The following is a 17,327-nucleotide window of genomic DNA, read 5'->3' on the forward strand; positions in this document are numbered from 1 at the left end:
AAATAACAAAGGTGAACAGTGAGCTCCTTGGGGTACTCCTAATGTCACATGAATTATATTTGAATTAAAACAACCTACTCTCACCTGCTGTGTGCGATCTCTTAAAAAGCTATTGAACCATTGTAAGGATTGATGACTGAAGCCAAAAGCATTTAATTTTCCCAATAACATGTTATGATCTACTCTGTCAAATGCCTTGAAGAAGTCAGTATAAATAGTATCCATCTGACTTTTATTCTCCAACGCGTTTAATATTTTTTGTTCAAAGAGTACTACATTTGTTACCGTTGATTTATTCTGAGAAAATCCATGTTGATTGTGTATTAGACGCTCTTTACAATAAAATTTTAATTGATCGTGCAATAGTCTATCAAAAAGTTTTGGTATAGAGGATTGTTTACAAACGCTTCGATAATTTGTTATGTCTTGTTTATTACCTGATTTAAAAATTGGACAGATATAAGAGTGCTTCCATAAAGTTGGGAAAACTTATGTCTTTAATGATGACTCAAAAAGAAGATATAAAGGATTAGTTAGTGAATATATACAGTTCTTTAGAAAGTAATCGGGAATACCATCTGGACCACTGCTTAACTTATTGGGTAGGGATAAAATGTTGTTGAAAATATCTTGAGTTCGAATCTGGAGCAATCCTATACTTTTTTTTATTTTTTTGAAAGCGGTAAACACAAAATTAGTTTGGTGTTTAAAAAAAATTAAAACAAACTGTTTAAAGTATATTTATTTTTAAGAAATCATATAATAGAAGTATAACTTCTTACCTGCGTACAAAGTACACACACATTCTTTTTTTTTTTTTTCTATTTAGTGTCCATTCGTTTATACACTTTATGTTACATTTTTTTCTAATGTCTTGACTCCTCTTCAACGCTACAACGTATTTCCTGTAACTCTTCTCAGTCATCTCATTTTTGTGATTTCTAGTAGTCTTTGTGTTTGGCTGTAACCGGTCTTGTTTCTCATGCATATGTCACGATTGGTCTTACACTAGCTTTATAAATTCTTGACTTCATCTCAGTCTTAATATGTTTAGTTTCTCCATATACTGTTTTTGACGCATCTTGCCAGTCTATTTGCTTTTTGTATGTACTTGATTTCCCACTTTGTCCAGATCTCCGTAGCTTGACAATGTAATTCCAAGGTAAAGTTTTCAACCTAATATAAACATTAATAATACTGAAAAATATTAATAAAAGATTTTTAATTGAAAACTTATTGGTCCATTTCCATGGTAACACCTCCATGGCTTCTAAAATTTGCAAGTTAGATGGATGCTGCAGTTAAGAAAAAAGGGAATTCTAAAAAGTTGCAATTCACATCACAACCTCGTCTGCAGCTTGGTAAAGTTCCAACGGAAAAATGGACCAAGTTACTTTATAGTAGTAATACTAATAAAATATTGTCTTCACTGCAGCATCCATCTGGCTTTCAATTTTTAGAAGCCATGGAGGCTTTACCAGGGAAATGGACCAATAAGTTTTCAATTAAAAATATTTTATTTATATTTTTAATATTTTTCAATATTATTAGGTTGAAAACTTTGCCTTTCAGTGGTAGTCCGTTCTTTAACGGTAAAATATTGCAAAACCTCTAAATTGTAAGAACCGCTTGAATTCACATGAAATTTGGCATACACATAGCTAACAAGTCAAAGAAAAAAAAGTGATATTGTGCCGATATGTGCTTTTGCCCTGGGGGTGGTTTTCACCCCCTCTTGGGGATGAATAATTTTCGTCCAAAGAAAGTCAGGAAATGGATAAACTGGCTAATTTTAAGTAACTTTTGTTCTATAGAGTTTTTTCACTAAGTCAATACTTTTCGAGTTATTTGACAGCGAATATGTTCATTTTTTCAACAAAGTAACCACGCTTTTAGACGGTTTTTCGCAAATAACTCAAATAGTAAGTATTTTGTCGAAAAGACATTCTTAGCAAAAATATAGCCTGTAAAAAATTTAAAAAAAATGGTGTATAAATGACGTCTCTACACCAGAAGCAGAAGCAGAGTTATAGCTAATGAAAAATAGGTTCATATTCGTCAAATTCCAAATGAAATACTTTAACGTGAAATAACCAAAAATTAAGCACATTTCGGGGAAAACTCATTACAACTTATTTAAAGTGTTTAAAAAAAAGCTTCATTTTTGTTTCATAAAAAAAATTTCTAGCATCAAAATTAAACAAGTTCCGCTCAAAATAAAGTTAGTCCCTTTTGGTTTTGGTAAAAAAATCGAGAAAATCACCCCCTAATTAGTATCTTAAATGAACTTATTCGTTACGGACTTCATAAGTTTCGTGACTCCTGTATATATTGTTTATATGATCTGTAAGTTTCATCGGTTCAAAGTCCTTATTATTGAAAGAGCTGTAGTTAAAATGGCTTAAACGAGTCACTGATCACGAATGTATGCAAATTTAGAAACACCAAATCTTAATCAATTTTTGTCCAACAGTAAAACAAAAAAATACATGATATTCAGAAAATCAAATCTAACTTTTTTGTTTTTCGAGATTTTTGGTATCTCTAACAATTTTTAAGTTATTTTGAAAAAAAGGATGTTTTTCAAAATTTAAATTTTTAAAAATTTTATTTTGAAACCAAATTTTTTCAAAAATAAACACTTTGAATCGATGAAACTTACAGATCATAATATAAACACAACATAAGTAAAATAATCTGTGGAGCGGTAACGATTAATTTAATTTAAGTTGCTAATTAGGGGGTGGTTTTCCCGATTTTTTTTTTGCAAAAACAAAAGAGACCAACTTTATTTTGAGCGTAACTTGCTTAAATTTAATGCTAGAAACTTTTTGTAAAAACAAAAATAAAGCTTTTTTTAAACACTTTAAAAAAAGTATAATAGGTTTTCCCCAAAAAGTGCTTAATTTTTTGGATATTTTACGTCGAAATATTCTATTTGAAATTTGGTGAATATGAAACTATTTTTCATTGGCTATAACTCTGGTTCTACGAGATCCAGAGACCTAGCTCGTACACCATTTTTTTAAATTTTTTGTAGGCTATATTTTTGCTAAGAACGTTTTTTTCGACGAAATTTTTTCTTTGACATGTAAGCTATATGTATGCCAAATTTCATGTCAATCCCTGCGGTTCTTTAAAATTTAGAGCAAAAACCGTGAAAGAATGGACTATGGCCAGTTGACGCCAGTCACCTACTTTGCCTTCGCATTGCAACTGAATAAAAATGGTATACATTTTTATTTTTAATTCTAAGGTATTTTATTTCCATTACTTGTTCAATACTGATACCACTGATTTCTATTTTACACCTGATTGGTTTTTTACTGATTACTAATATTTTAGATTTCTGAGATGAAATTTAATATTGAATTTTTTTGCTCTTATGTTAAATCTGTGGACTAATCTTTGCAGACTATCTTTATCTTGGGCTATCAATATTGCGTCATCTGCGTAACAGAGTATTTTTACTTCTTTGTTACCGATTCTGTATCCTCTTCCTTTGTTGCCATCCACGATTAAATTGAAGAGCACAGGACTTAACAAGTCTACCTGCCTTATTCCGCTGCCTATATCTATAGCTTCTGTAAGTTGTCCATCTATTCTGACTTCTATTTTGTTTTGATAGATGTTTTCCAATAGTTTTTATGATATCTAGGAGACTTCTTTTGAAGGGAGAGGTCTTGTTTCTCATGCATATGTCATTATTGGTCTTACACTGGATTTATAAATTCTTGACTTCATCTCAGTGTTAATATGTTGGTTTCTCTGTATACTGTTATTAAGGCATCTTGCCAGTCTATTTGCTTTTTGTACTTGATTTCCCACTTCTTTGTCCAAGTCCCTGCATCTGGACAGTGTAATTCCAAGGCATTTTATTTCAATTCCTTGTTCAATATTGATACCATCAATTTCAATTTTACATCTGATTGGTTCTTTCTTCTTCTACGGCACAGCAGCCCTAATTGCGGCCTCCTTTATTTTTAGCCTCCACCCTTGTTTGTCTGTGGCTGCTCTTTTCCATGCACGGACTCCTAAAAGTGCTTGAGCATCGCTGCTTACAGTGTTTTCTCAGCACGTTCTTGGCTTTCCAATCCGTCTCTTTCCCTGCATTCTGGCGTTCAGTGCTCTTTTTGGTAGCTTATCCTCTCTCATTCTTATCACATGTCCGGTCCATTGCAATATTTGTATTCTAATGAAGTCTGACAGGGGTGTTTCCTTATAAAGTTGATAAAGCTCGTTTACGTATCGAATTCTGCATATTCCGTTTTCCCTCACAGGTCCTAGTATTCTCCTCATTGGTTGTTTACTGATTACTATTGTTTTAGTTTTCTGATATGAAATTGTCGTATTGAATTCTTTTGCTCTTTTGTTAAAACTGGGCTAATCTCACTGTAATGTACAGTCGGAAAAATGAAAGAATACCCAAGAACGATCATATTAATCACATATTATTCAGATTAATAATCTATCTCTCTCGTTTGTTATTTATGAACAAAAAAGAGCAAATACAAAATATGTGATTGATGTGATCGTTCATGGGTACTCTTTCATTTTTCCGACAGTAAGCTATATTTTAGTAAGTTAGTTTTATTAACTTTGTAACTAATTAGTTCTGGTTTATTTTAGTGTGGTCGCAATTCCTTATACATCGTTTAACACAGATGAAACAATTACCTTCAAATTAATGAAGAGACCTCGAGGCTGTTTAATAGCATATCCTGCAGATGCCGAAACCAAAAACGAAAATGACATATTCAACATGTCAGATCAGGGTTCAAGAGATGTTTATTCCAAGTTACTTTTGGCAAAAACTGATGATGTTCTAACAATCATCGAGAGGGAATTCAACGAACTCAAAGAGGAGCTTAAAGACGACATTAGTCCAGAAAGATGTTTCATAGAGCAGGCTATGGTTTTGTTAAAAGAACGAGAAAGTGTAGTTTGTGGGCATGTTATTAAGAACGATCACAGTTTGGAACCATCTGAAGAAAATCAATTGGTAGATTCTTTAAAGGAAGTAGAAATTAGTGGTGATGATCAGTATAAGCAAATTACAGACGAAATTTTGGAAGATTGTAGCAGCATCCAGCCTGCAAAGTTTCATTATTTTTATCAAGGTTAGCTTATTTTTAAATTTAATAATAGTTGTTTACACACTTTCATACATTTACCAAAAACATTTCTTAGTATCATAGAAACGGTACCTACCCGAGCTAAAACTCGTTTTATGTACAACACGGGGCTCGCCGCGCCTTACCTGTGTACCTACAACTCGACAGTTGCTTTCTAAAACTTATAAGGGGAGTACAAATTTTATATTATTGAAATTTATCGAAAATTGTTTTGAAAATCGGAAAAATGCCTGGATCTGGTGATCATTTAAAAGGCAGTTGAAATATTAAATTTAGCAAATTGCTCTAAAAAATAAATTTTGTGGCAAATATGTGATAGGCATAACCTCCTGGATAGCAGCCTGTACCTTTAATGAAGGAGCTAAAATCAACCTCAGAGTAATGGATCTTACAGAAATAAAAATTGGAGAAGTAGCAACCAGTTGGTTGGAAAATATCGACGAAGCTTAATATTGCTCAAGACAATAGAGGGATCAGCGATACATCAAAAGAGGGCAGAATTGAAGACCTTGGGATCAGAAGGGGACACGCCACCAAACAATACTTTGGAGAAAACATCATTTTAAACTTATTTTCAAATCCTAAAATCCAATTTTTACGTTTTTCTCGGAAGTAAGGCCCATAATCATTTGGAAATATGTTACTAAATACACAATAAAAGTAACACAAATGTTTATTTAACGGTTTTTGAGTTTTTGAACATTTCTTGAAAAAAATATGAGGCTTATCCCCTTTTGTATAAAAAATTATATTCTAAAAATGAACATTAAATTCAGCAATAAAATAATTCAGTTGTCAATATTTTCAATAGCTGAAAAGGTTCCAAACTGTGTCTTCCAGTGGTTCATTATTCTCAGTATCTGGTAGAATCTGTTGGCAAGCACCAATTTCTGTCTACACTGTTTTGTGCAACCGCAAGGTGCACCTAATTTTTTTGGTTCTATTTTCTTCCCTATTGTATTTATATATTCGTAACCTATATTTCTTTTAGTCTTGCGCATAATTTTTTTATGTCGTTGGCTATCCTTGTGTCTCCATCTAGAAGGCGCCTTCTTTTCTGGAGTTGGCAAGACACCTGGAGAAATATATGGGGTATAAACCTACTCATTTTCCTACAATAAAGTAAGTATTTTACTAAAAAGGGATAAGCCACAAAAAACCTTTAGATGGTATGGAATATTTTTAGGTTCCAAAAATATAACATAAGGGGACAAGCCACACGTTTAATAAACATACCGTTCCTAAGTTTATGTTTCCGGAATCGCTGCTAATTGCGCATACTGTATAGTCTTTGACATATTCGCTTTCATTTAAAAACGGATCTTGGTCACTGTGTTCAGAATCAAATTCAGAAACGTCTATTCTCCATTTACATGCACGGGAATGTTCCGCCGCCATGTTGATTGCTACTGTGGCTTGTCTCCTTCTGTTGCAATATAAAGTAATGGTGACACAATGGGACTTCTGCAGCGGCGCCATCTATGAGAAAACAGCTGAAATTTTCTGTTTGGGACATTAATATGGTCTTAAAGTGTGCGATTTCTGCTTTAACTCATTTTTGACGAAATTGTGGCTTGTCTCCTTCTGGTCCCAAGGTTTTCAATTACAAAAAAAATGCTTTGACTGACCCTTTTTGTCTTTACAACTTTTAGTGAACAATGGGGGCACCCAATATGCACCAGAAATCGCTGATTAGAGGAAAAAAATAAATATGACCATTTTATTCGGTAAAATTACAATAAAAATACTTACATGCATTTTTCTCAAAATCATATTTTTCAAAACTGTTAAGACGTTTTCCTCAAAATTTACTGCACCGATCTTGTAATCCAATTTTTTTGGATACTTCTATACATGACTACTAAATAAATTATTAAAAATTTTGAAAACCAACCTCATCTTTTTAGTACAGGGGTAAATTCACCCCAAAAAGGCGTTTTTCGAAACTAAATATAAAATCTTATACGTCTCCTTAAAAAGTTTTGTTTAACCTTCGGATGACCAAGCGGGGGAAATTGTGACTCCAGCGTATGTTTTTCTTTAATAAATTCAAAAGTATTTTCAATTTTTAACTCATTATTTTTTTATTTGACTTTAATATCATTCTCGATATCCTCATATTTTGAAATAAAAAAAATTCCCTATATTTTACGAATAAGAAATATATTCTGAAGTTGATGTTTAGTAAAATACCGTCTATTATGTGTAATTCCAAGTAGTTTTACGCTAATGACGTTGACTTTGCAAAGTAACAAGACACTTACTCAACATACACACTACACATGACACTAATATTCATGTTGTGACTGGCTGAATGACATAAAGTCCATGCCATAAAAAAACAAACTTCATTTTTTTGTTAATTGTCATTTTTGACCTGGGGTCATTTTTGACCCCCTTGGTCATCCGTGTAACAAAAAAAGGTTGGTCATCGAAAGGTTAATAAGCTTATTTAAAATGATTTGAAATAAGGAATTGATTTCTCCAAAGTGTTGAGTACACGTTGCTCTATTAGTGAGCTCTTGTGAAATTTTAACTTTGGAAAATTAAACAGTTTTTGGAGTAGTGTTTCCAAAATATTTTAACTCTTTGGTGAATTCTTCAAAATCTGACAGCTCACTCATTTATCAGTTCAAACTATTCCGGGAATTGTAGTATGTACAAGTACTCACAGATATATCGATTTGCAGCCTCCGACAATCAACACATCTACCTTCATGCCATCAATGCAAGGATGTTGGAGCACAGCTATGGTTCTTTGGAATTTGGCCCGAAGACAATTACCGGAAAAATTCTTGAAAAGGAAGGTGGCTCCATGACGGAAGAACTTCGTAAGAGATTAAGATATCTTCAACATTTGCCTGTTACTTGCCAATTTGAGGTGGCCGAGATTCAACTTAAGACTCCTGTTGTTAATAAGGACACCCTTGAGCATTTTCGTGGTATGTATCAGAATTAATTTATACCTCAACGTGGAATGAAGGAAACACTTCTGTTGTATATAGGTATATGAATTTATTAAAATTACTAAAATTTATCCACGTGGAAGTGGAAAATGTACAAAACGTTTTCGGTCAAACTGACCATCATCAGTGTAAACCTGGAAATAAGTAAACCACTTAAATTAAAAGCAAAAGGGTGAAATTTTGACAGTTGAAAAAATAGGAAATGTGGTTACTTATGTCCAGTGTACAACTAGTTGAAACTAGCCACTTCAATAAGTGTAAAAACTTCTAAATTACATTATTGTTACATTAGACATTAAAAACCAGTCGACATTAAGTCGTCTCGTCGTTAACCTCTCACTTGAGCATTACCTTGTGCAATTTTCGAGCAAGGATGAAGTACATCCACATGTTAACTTAAAAATCTTAGACATCGACTTAATGTTGACTGCTTTTTAATGTCTAATGTAACAATAGTGTAATTTAGAGGATTTTAAACCTATTGAAGTGGCTAGTTTCAACTACTTGTACACTGGACGTAAGTAACCACATTTTCTATTTGTTCAACTGTCAAAATTTCACCCTTTTGAATTTAAGTGGTTTACTTATTTCCAAGTTTACATTGATGATGGTCAGTCTGACCGAAAACTTTTTGTACATTTTTCACTGCCACGTGGATAAATTTTAGGAATTTTAATAAATTCATATACCTAGATACAACAGAAGTATTTACTTCATTCCACGTTGTTTTATCGAAGGTGTACAGCCAACTACAGGGTTTACCATTTTTAAAGTTTTAATTTATTCCTATTCAAGTTATGGCACTAGGTAAAAGAACTGATATAATTAATTTATCATTTTTAAAATACCATGTGCTAAATTATTGTGAGGTTAATTAACTTTGATTAATATTATATTAGTTTAAGTCAGTCCCCTCTACTACACTCTTTTTAATCAATATATCACAATAACTGAAATTAAAATTAAATATTTTATTGACTTTTTGACTTCCAATGTCGAAACCGTTCTGAAAATCCAAATAACCTAATTATAATTAATTATTGTGTTTGCTGCTAATTGGCAATAAACCTATTCTTCTGGTAGCTTAACAATTTCTTATAGATATTTTATCTAAAATTTGTCTTATGTTATAATAGATTAGTTTTTTTGATTATTGTTTTTTCCTGTGTTATTTTATCTATCTTCTGTGACCTAATCTATACTTTATTTGTTTGCAACTCTCCTGTTAAAATGTAGTTGTGGATATTATTTTTCTCAAAGAGTCCACCCTTAGAAATAACAATACAAACCCATGGATTATATACCTAACTGGTATGAAAATCGTGGGTCAGTGTTGGAGAATCAAAAAGGGACAAATTTATATTGATATCTAACATATAAGCAATGTACATAAATTAAAAACTTACTGATTTACTTATAAATTATAGATTTCCAACTCTTCCTATTCTTCTGTGTCAGATTCGTTGCCCGGTCCAATTGGAATGATTATAGATTGACAAAGTTCTTCAATGTTATCAACAGTCCACAATCTTTCTTCTTTTTTTATGTGGTTTACGGCATTGGTCCAGTTATCTTCCGTTACATTTTACACCTATACTCCACATACCACATATACTCTGTTTTTGACTTGCTAACCTTAAGCCCTCTCGCTTCAATAGCCCTTCTTCAACCTTCCAACGTCTCCAATATTTCTTTGCTCTCCTCTATTAACACGATATCATCAGTAGGTTGACCAAGGACCCCTTCCCTTACCTTCTCTGTCAGTACATCCATGACGAGATTAAACAAGTAGGAATTCAGTGAAGAGCCTTGATGTAAACCAACTGTCACTGGAAAACTTTCGGTCAATCCAACACAAGTCTTTACTTTGTATGCTCCCCCACATATCCTTCACAATCTTTACATACTTCTCAGGAACCCATATTTCTCTTGTCTACTAACTGTGTCATACGCCTTCTCAAGACCTATAAATACCAAATGTAGCTCTTCTCTTCTCGCTGTCCTTCTCTATCAAATGTCTCAAAGCAAACAAGGTATCCGTTATCCTTTTCCTGGCATAACCCTTAACTGTTCTTCCATAGATGTCTCACTCCTTAACCTTCGCTGTATTGTTCTCTCCCAAATTTTCATTGTGTGCGATATCAACTGTATACCTCTCTAGTTCTTACAGTCCTGAATGTCTCCTTTATCTTTATAGAGCTTCTTGAGTGCGATAACAAAAGATCTGTTTTCTTTTTAAAGTATATCACTATAGCCAAAATATTAATATGGAATTTTTATTTTTGTTTTTAGATCAAATTGAGATTCGTAGGAAGAGGCGTCAAAAGCGCGCGAAGGAAGAAAAACGCCGCGAAAAGCGCATAGAGGTAGAAGAGAATCGTAAAATGGGTAAATACCTACATCCAAATTTGCATTTAGATTCAAATATTCAGTTTCCTGAGTTTGGATTCGAAACACGTTTAAGGTCAGAATCTGAAAGTACAATACCTAGCGAAAGAAGTGCTTCACCAGATTTAGCAGGTACACCAACAAGTGTGTCGCTAGAAGGAGCTTATAGTGGTCCTTCATTTGCAAAGGTGTGTATTATTATAAGATCATTTTAAAATTGTGGGTTAGTAAATTATTGTAACCTTCACTCGCACATTATTAAAATTGTGACTTTCCAGGCCAAACATATCATTTTTCAATTCACAAATCCAAACATATTACTTATACATACATAAACACGCAAAACAATCAAATTTGATATCATCCTGAGGGTACAAACACCATCCTCAGGATTTTCAACTAAAACCATGATAGGCCAGGGTAATAAGAAAAAAATGTACCCTCTTCGTGACACTTTAACAGCCAGGGTACTGAAGCGTTTTTTCGAAAGGTAATACTTATAAGAACAAATTGTAACTACAGTATTTCTCATGATCATCTTTCAGTGCGTCACAGTTTTTCGATTTCTTTCTAACGCATTAAATTGTATGTGACAGAAAAAAAGGCACGTCGGTGATTACATTTCGTCGGTGACATTTTTATAAAATTTATTCTAGTTATTCTACTTGTCGATAGATGGCGCCATAATAAAAAAATATTTTTTTTTAATTAGATAATAATATTACAAATATAATCTGTATAATTTATAAGACTATACAAATCAAACAAAATACCATTTTATAAATGCAAGAAACACATTTGATTTGTTTTTATTCCAAATTGAAAATAAAATGTGACAACTGTCAGATTTAACTAAAATGTCATGTTAGAATAAATGTCATAAATGTGTATTATCATGGACTTACCCTTTTTCCTATCATTTGTTACGCACTGAAAAATGATCATGAAAAGGACAATATTTCCTGCGTAGAATATAACGGCCATTTTTATTTATAAACAATTTAGTATCAAAGAACGGCCTTTTCCCCGTTTTTTTCAAATTAATGGAAAACAGTAAGAATTATGGTTTTCTTAGTACAGACATCTTCGAGAGAATGGAATAAGCTTTAAAATGACGTCTTACAGTATTTCTCATGATCATCTTTCAGTGCGTCACAGTTTTTCGATTTCTTTCTAACGCATTAAATTGTATTTGACAGAAAAAAAGGCACGTCGGTGATTACATTTCGTCGGTGACATTTTTATAACATTTATTCTAGTTATTCTAGTTGTCGATAGATGGCGCCATAATAAAAAAATATTTTTTTTAATTAGATAATAATATTACAAATATAATCTGTATAATTTATAAGACTATACAAATCAAAGAAAATACCATTTTATAAATGCAAGAAACACATTTGATTTGTTTTTATTCCAAATTGAAAATAAAATGTGACAACTGTCAGATTTAACTAAAATTTCATGTTAGAATAAATGTCATAAATGTATATTATCACGGACTTACCCATTTTCCTATCATTTGTTACGCACTGAAAAATGATCATGAAAAGGACAATACAAAGTTTAATACACTCATTTATTGTTAATATACTTGCGAAAAAAGGTCAAAATTTCAAAAAAATTAATTTTGCAATAACTATTGTAAAAATAAGTATGTATAGAGCTTTTAAATTTTTGACAAATGAGGGTTCTTTGGTGCTTAATATGTGACAAAAATTTCAAAGCGATTCATTCAATTGTTTAAATTTTATTCAAATTGTTTATCCCAGATAGCTTTTTTTTGCAATAACATAAGTCAGAAAAACATAATGTTAGAACCATTCTACAGGTGTCAAATGAAAGCATGAACTAAACTTTCAAATTGGTTTTAAAAAGTGAATAAAAATCCATCATTAGTAATAAAAAATAATTACGCAAAAGTATCGTCAATTTTTCTTTTTTTGAATCCTTTAAACTTTTTGAATAACTTTTTTCAAAAAAATCTTATTTTTTACTCTTTTTTAGGTACATAACTACCAAGTAATGATATTTATATGATAATTGATGAAAAATTGTAATAAATATAATATATAATTTATTATATAAAAAAATAAAAAGTTTATAAGGAAAGATTTACGATACTTTTGCATAATTATTTATTACTAATAAATGCATTTTTTATTAACTTTTTTTAAACCGATTTGAAAGTTTGGCTCGTGCTCTTTCATTTGACACCTTTGGTTATTGCAAAAAAAAGCTCTCTGAGATAAACAATTTGAATAAAATTTAAACAGATCAATAAATCGCTTTGAAATTTTTGTCACATATTAAGCACCAAAGAACCCTCATTTGACAAAAATTTCAAAGCTCTATACTTCATTTTACAATAGTTTTTGCGAAACTATTTTTTTTTTGAAATTTCGACCTTTTTTCGCAATTATATTAACAATAAATGAGTGTATTAAACTTTGTAATACGCCATTTTAAAGCTTTTTCCATGATCTCGAAGATATTTGTACTAAGAAAACCATAAATCTTACTGTTTTCCATTAATTTGCAAAAAAAGGAAAGAAGACCGTTTTTGACACTAAATTGTTTATAAATAAAAATGACCGCCAGATCCTACGCAGGAAATAGTTACAATTTGTTCTTATAGGTATTACTTGTCGAAAAAACGCTTCAGTGCCCTGGCTGTTGAAGTGTCATGAAAAAAACCTTATTACCCTGGGCTATGACTATTTGGCGGGTGTATGGGGAAAGGGATATATATGTCGAAAAATGCGCAAAATGAGCTAAGTACACCAAACATTCCAAAAATGTATATTACATCTAGAGGAAAAGAGATATGTCATTCTACACAAATTTACGTGCGATTTGATATGTGTAAAATGATATAACTGACTAAAAATGAGATTTTTAAAGTAATAAGGGCTTATGGTATACTTATATGTCAAAATAAATGAAATATTCTGTGAATAGAGGTAATAGACTTATGATCAAAAGCATTCCAATCTTTTTCTGAATTGCGTTTGGGCTAATTATACTTTTTTGACATATATCCCTTTCCCCATACACCCGCCATTTGTGTAAAGATCTAGGCCAAGTAAGCCTTCTCTCAATTTGGCAAACAATAACCGTCAAACAACTATTTGCTATTAACAGTTCTAATTTCTCTAAATCATAACGATTTCTGAGTGGAAATCGAAACATCAAATAATACATACTTATAAAAGTAATTTCCGTTATAAGAAGAAGACTAGTATTGCCTTCCATGTTTTTTGTGGCTTATACACTCAAACTTACTTATTCGAATAGCGTTCGTGCCAAGCAAAATATTACTATAACCGGGATATTCTAATAACCGATCACTGGTGGCTAGTAGAAACGTTTCGGGACCTCAAATTTGTATTCCTTAGAGCGGGATATTCCTATAACCGGCATTCTAATAAGCGGGTTCGACTGTACCACTATTTCCCATTGTCTCACTCCCATTTTCCCCAAATCTTTTCTGATCTTTCTGCATCTATCCACTCTTTTCTAGTCCGTCTACAGATCTGCTCTCATATCTGGTCTTTTCCAAAACATTAATATGTGGGATAAATTAATTTTATGAATCTACGTAATTGCACCATAGTTTTATAAAAATGATTTTTAATAGATCATTTCTAAACAAAAGTGCTACATCAACGTGAGGTTAATTATCCTTACTGACTTTAGTGTCAATTAAGGGCAGTCCCCTCTACTACAAACATTCTGCACAATTTTACTGGTAGTTTAGTAGATATGATTGGAAGGAGGTTTAGTAGATATGAAGGAGGTTGGAAATCATCACAGCTATTTTCACTTTTGAGATTGCAGCTCTGAACAAGTCAATGGAACTGCAATTATACCACTTTCTCAGATTGATGAGCCAGGAGATGCATCTTCTTCCAATACTTCGTTTTCCCTGTATTTTTCCAAGCTTTTTACCATGCATTATGGTTTGTAGCAACATGTATTTATCCCCTCTCATAAAGTGGCCGAGATATTGTACAGTAGGAAAAATGAAAGAATACCCATGAACCAACATATAAAACACGCTGTATTTTCCTGTCACCATGTCACACAAAAAATTGGCCAGCGCAAGTACATGTAATAATTATTGTTACAAGTACTTGCACTGGACAATTTTCTTTTTGACACGGTGATAGGAAAATACAGTATGTTCGTTCATGGGTATTCTTTCATTTTCCGACTGTATCTTAACCGTATTCATGATTTCCTTTTCCTTTTTCATCTTTCTGAGGACCTCAACATTTGTTATTTTGTCTACCCAACTAATTTTTAATATTCTTCGGTAGGTCCACATCTCGAATGCGAAGTCGATCACTTATTTCTTTCTTTAAGGTCCAACCCTCCACCCCATGCAGCAACACCGAAAACACATATGAACGTAATATTCTTATTTTGAGTTGCGAACTAATTTCTCTACTGCATATACTTTTCTCATCTTGTTAAATGTTGCTCTAGCTTGTCCAATTCTGATTTTTATTACTTCTGTATATCGACACCCCGATCGAACAAGGTTGTAACTGATTTTTAGCGATTTTACAGGAGAGGCAAAAAACGAAAACATGAATTTTTAAAAATTTGTAGCGAAATGATTAGACCCTTTTACACTAATGTGATATGATATTTATAACATAATAAGGAGTTACTGTGAGATGTATGCTTTGTAATTTTATTAGCTATTGAAAATCTTGAGTTTGATTGAGATACAAACTTGAGATTAAACATGAGTATCCATAGAAAAAGGTTGTAACTCGCCTAACAACTATTTTACACTCTCCGTGTTAATTATTTTTCCCGTTTAACTATTAAAAGGTTGTATGTTTTGAGTTATTTGCAATATAGCTAGGAGAAAATAAGTTTTTATGGTATATTTAAATAAAATATCAACTCACAGTTTACACAATTTTAATTGGAAATCATAAATTTTACAATGACATTAATATTCTATCACTATGAGAAAAAAATGTTATAAAATATCTCAAATTTTTTGCATTCTTATTGCGTATCTGTAAATATTTAATTTTAAACCATTTTACTTTATTACTTTACTCTTTTACTATTACTATCTACTTCAAAATTACCATGTGTGTCCTTAAATAGGTTAAAATTTAGAATCTGCTTCTGATTTATTTCAGTTACGGATTTAGGCTTGCCTGATGCTTTGGCATATCGTATCATGGTTATCCATAGGTGTGGAGCATATACGACTTAATATTTTTCGGTTTTTCTATATGGCATACATTGAATCACCCTCGTTTTGTGAATGTGCTATTTCAAAAAATACATGTGTAATGTTAATATTAAACTTTTTCACTACATAGAAGTACGTAGCAAACATTATTCTATACTTATTTTGTCCACCGCAACTATCAAAAAGGAAAAAAAAAAGTCCGTAGATTTTTTTTACTTTTATTTCGATAAATTGACTTTGAGATGCACCATATGTTTGAATACTTTATAAATTAAACATACGTGCAACAAAGTTGTAACTCATTTAAAAACCTTGTTAATCGTCAACTATAAAGAAAGTGAATATTTAACATAGGGAGTATCCAGTGTTACTGCCTTTTTCACGTTAGAATGGCACACGTAAGTTGAAATATGTACAACTTTTTTCAAAGGAGTATTAGCCAAACTATTGAGAATTAAACTATGTCGTTTATATTGACGTGTGCGCATTTTTTTGCTGAATTCGCCTGTGTTGAAATCTGAAAAAAGATTTAACTTGAGTTACAACCTTGTTCGATGGGAGTGTCGATATGTACTTGTTATTTTCATTAATAATTGTACTAAGATATCTGTATTTTTTAACTTTTTCTATTGGCACTCCTATGTTTAAAACTGCATAAAGCACTGGCTAAGTGATGTCTGTGAAACAATCCCTTCCGATCGTAGAACGGTAACTCAAGGCGAACATAATTCATTTAGTACACTTCTCGTAAACAAATGTTTTCTGGAGTTTTGCTTATTTAAAACTTAAACCGAATTCTAATTCCGTTTTATTTTTAAGATGCTAGCCACTGAGAAAAAATCATCACCATCTTGGCCTGGTTTAAAAGCGACATCATCTACATCAAAATCACCGGATTTGATCAATGTTACTGGTTCCAAAATGAAAATGCTATCAACCGTTCGGGTTCCCAGTGACAACGAACAAGATCCGGATGGTTACGAACCTGTACCTTCCTTCAATAGGAGCTTTGGTGATGCTATAGCAAAAGCTCTTGAACAAGCTGAAAAACCAGAGGAAGAAAGTAAGTGTATATTGTTTAAATAACTCTAAATGGTACTCATGATAACTTAATATTTTATTGATTTAAATTAATGGAACGTAGTTGTCTCACTTCTGAAAATTTCTGGAAATGCTCAATTTTTATACTGGTCTTTGTGTATTCATTTGCTGCATTCCATTTTCCTCGTTAACTCTTTTTCATTTTATAATGTCAAAATTATTTATTTATACTCCGTCTAATATACTTACCGTTGCACGTCATCCGCGTCATAGCCCGTGCCGTCACATGATACCAACACGAAATATTTAGGCGGTAGGTGTGTTCTTTTTTAGAATCATTTTGCCGAGCACACTGGAATTACAGCCACTAGACATTTTATTATATACGCGTAGAAATAATATTTGAAGATTTCTATTAATGTTATCTTAAAGAAATACACAATAATACGTTTCATTTAATTTGTGTAAATGGATAAAGCGTTTTTATGAACGACATTTGTTTGGAATACACTGTAACTAATCGAACGAAGGTGATATTTTGGAATAAACTGGTAACATTTATTTGACAGTTGC

At 32.0% G+C, this 17,327-nt stretch overlaps 1 protein-coding gene across 1 annotated transcript in view; it reads left to right on the forward strand.

Moving 5' to 3' along the window:
• LOC114325949 (RING finger protein 10) overlaps positions 1–17,327 on the forward strand; it is a 53,331-nt gene that overhangs the window by 28,067 nt on the left and 7,937 nt on the right. The window contains exons 5-8 of the mRNA XM_028274105.2: positions 4,630–5,120; positions 7,826–8,077; positions 10,394–10,677; positions 16,533–16,776. Coding sequence (XP_028129906.1) covers positions 4,630–5,120; positions 7,826–8,077; positions 10,394–10,677; positions 16,533–16,776 — 1,271 coding nt within the window. The remainder of the gene's footprint in view (positions 1–4,629; positions 5,121–7,825; positions 8,078–10,393; positions 10,678–16,532; positions 16,777–17,327) is intronic.

The sequence above is a fragment of the Diabrotica virgifera genome, chromosome 3 (assembly GCF_917563875.1).
Source record: "Diabrotica virgifera virgifera chromosome 3, PGI_DIABVI_V3a".
Lineage (NCBI taxonomy): Eukaryota > Metazoa > Arthropoda > Insecta > Coleoptera > Chrysomelidae > Diabrotica > Diabrotica virgifera.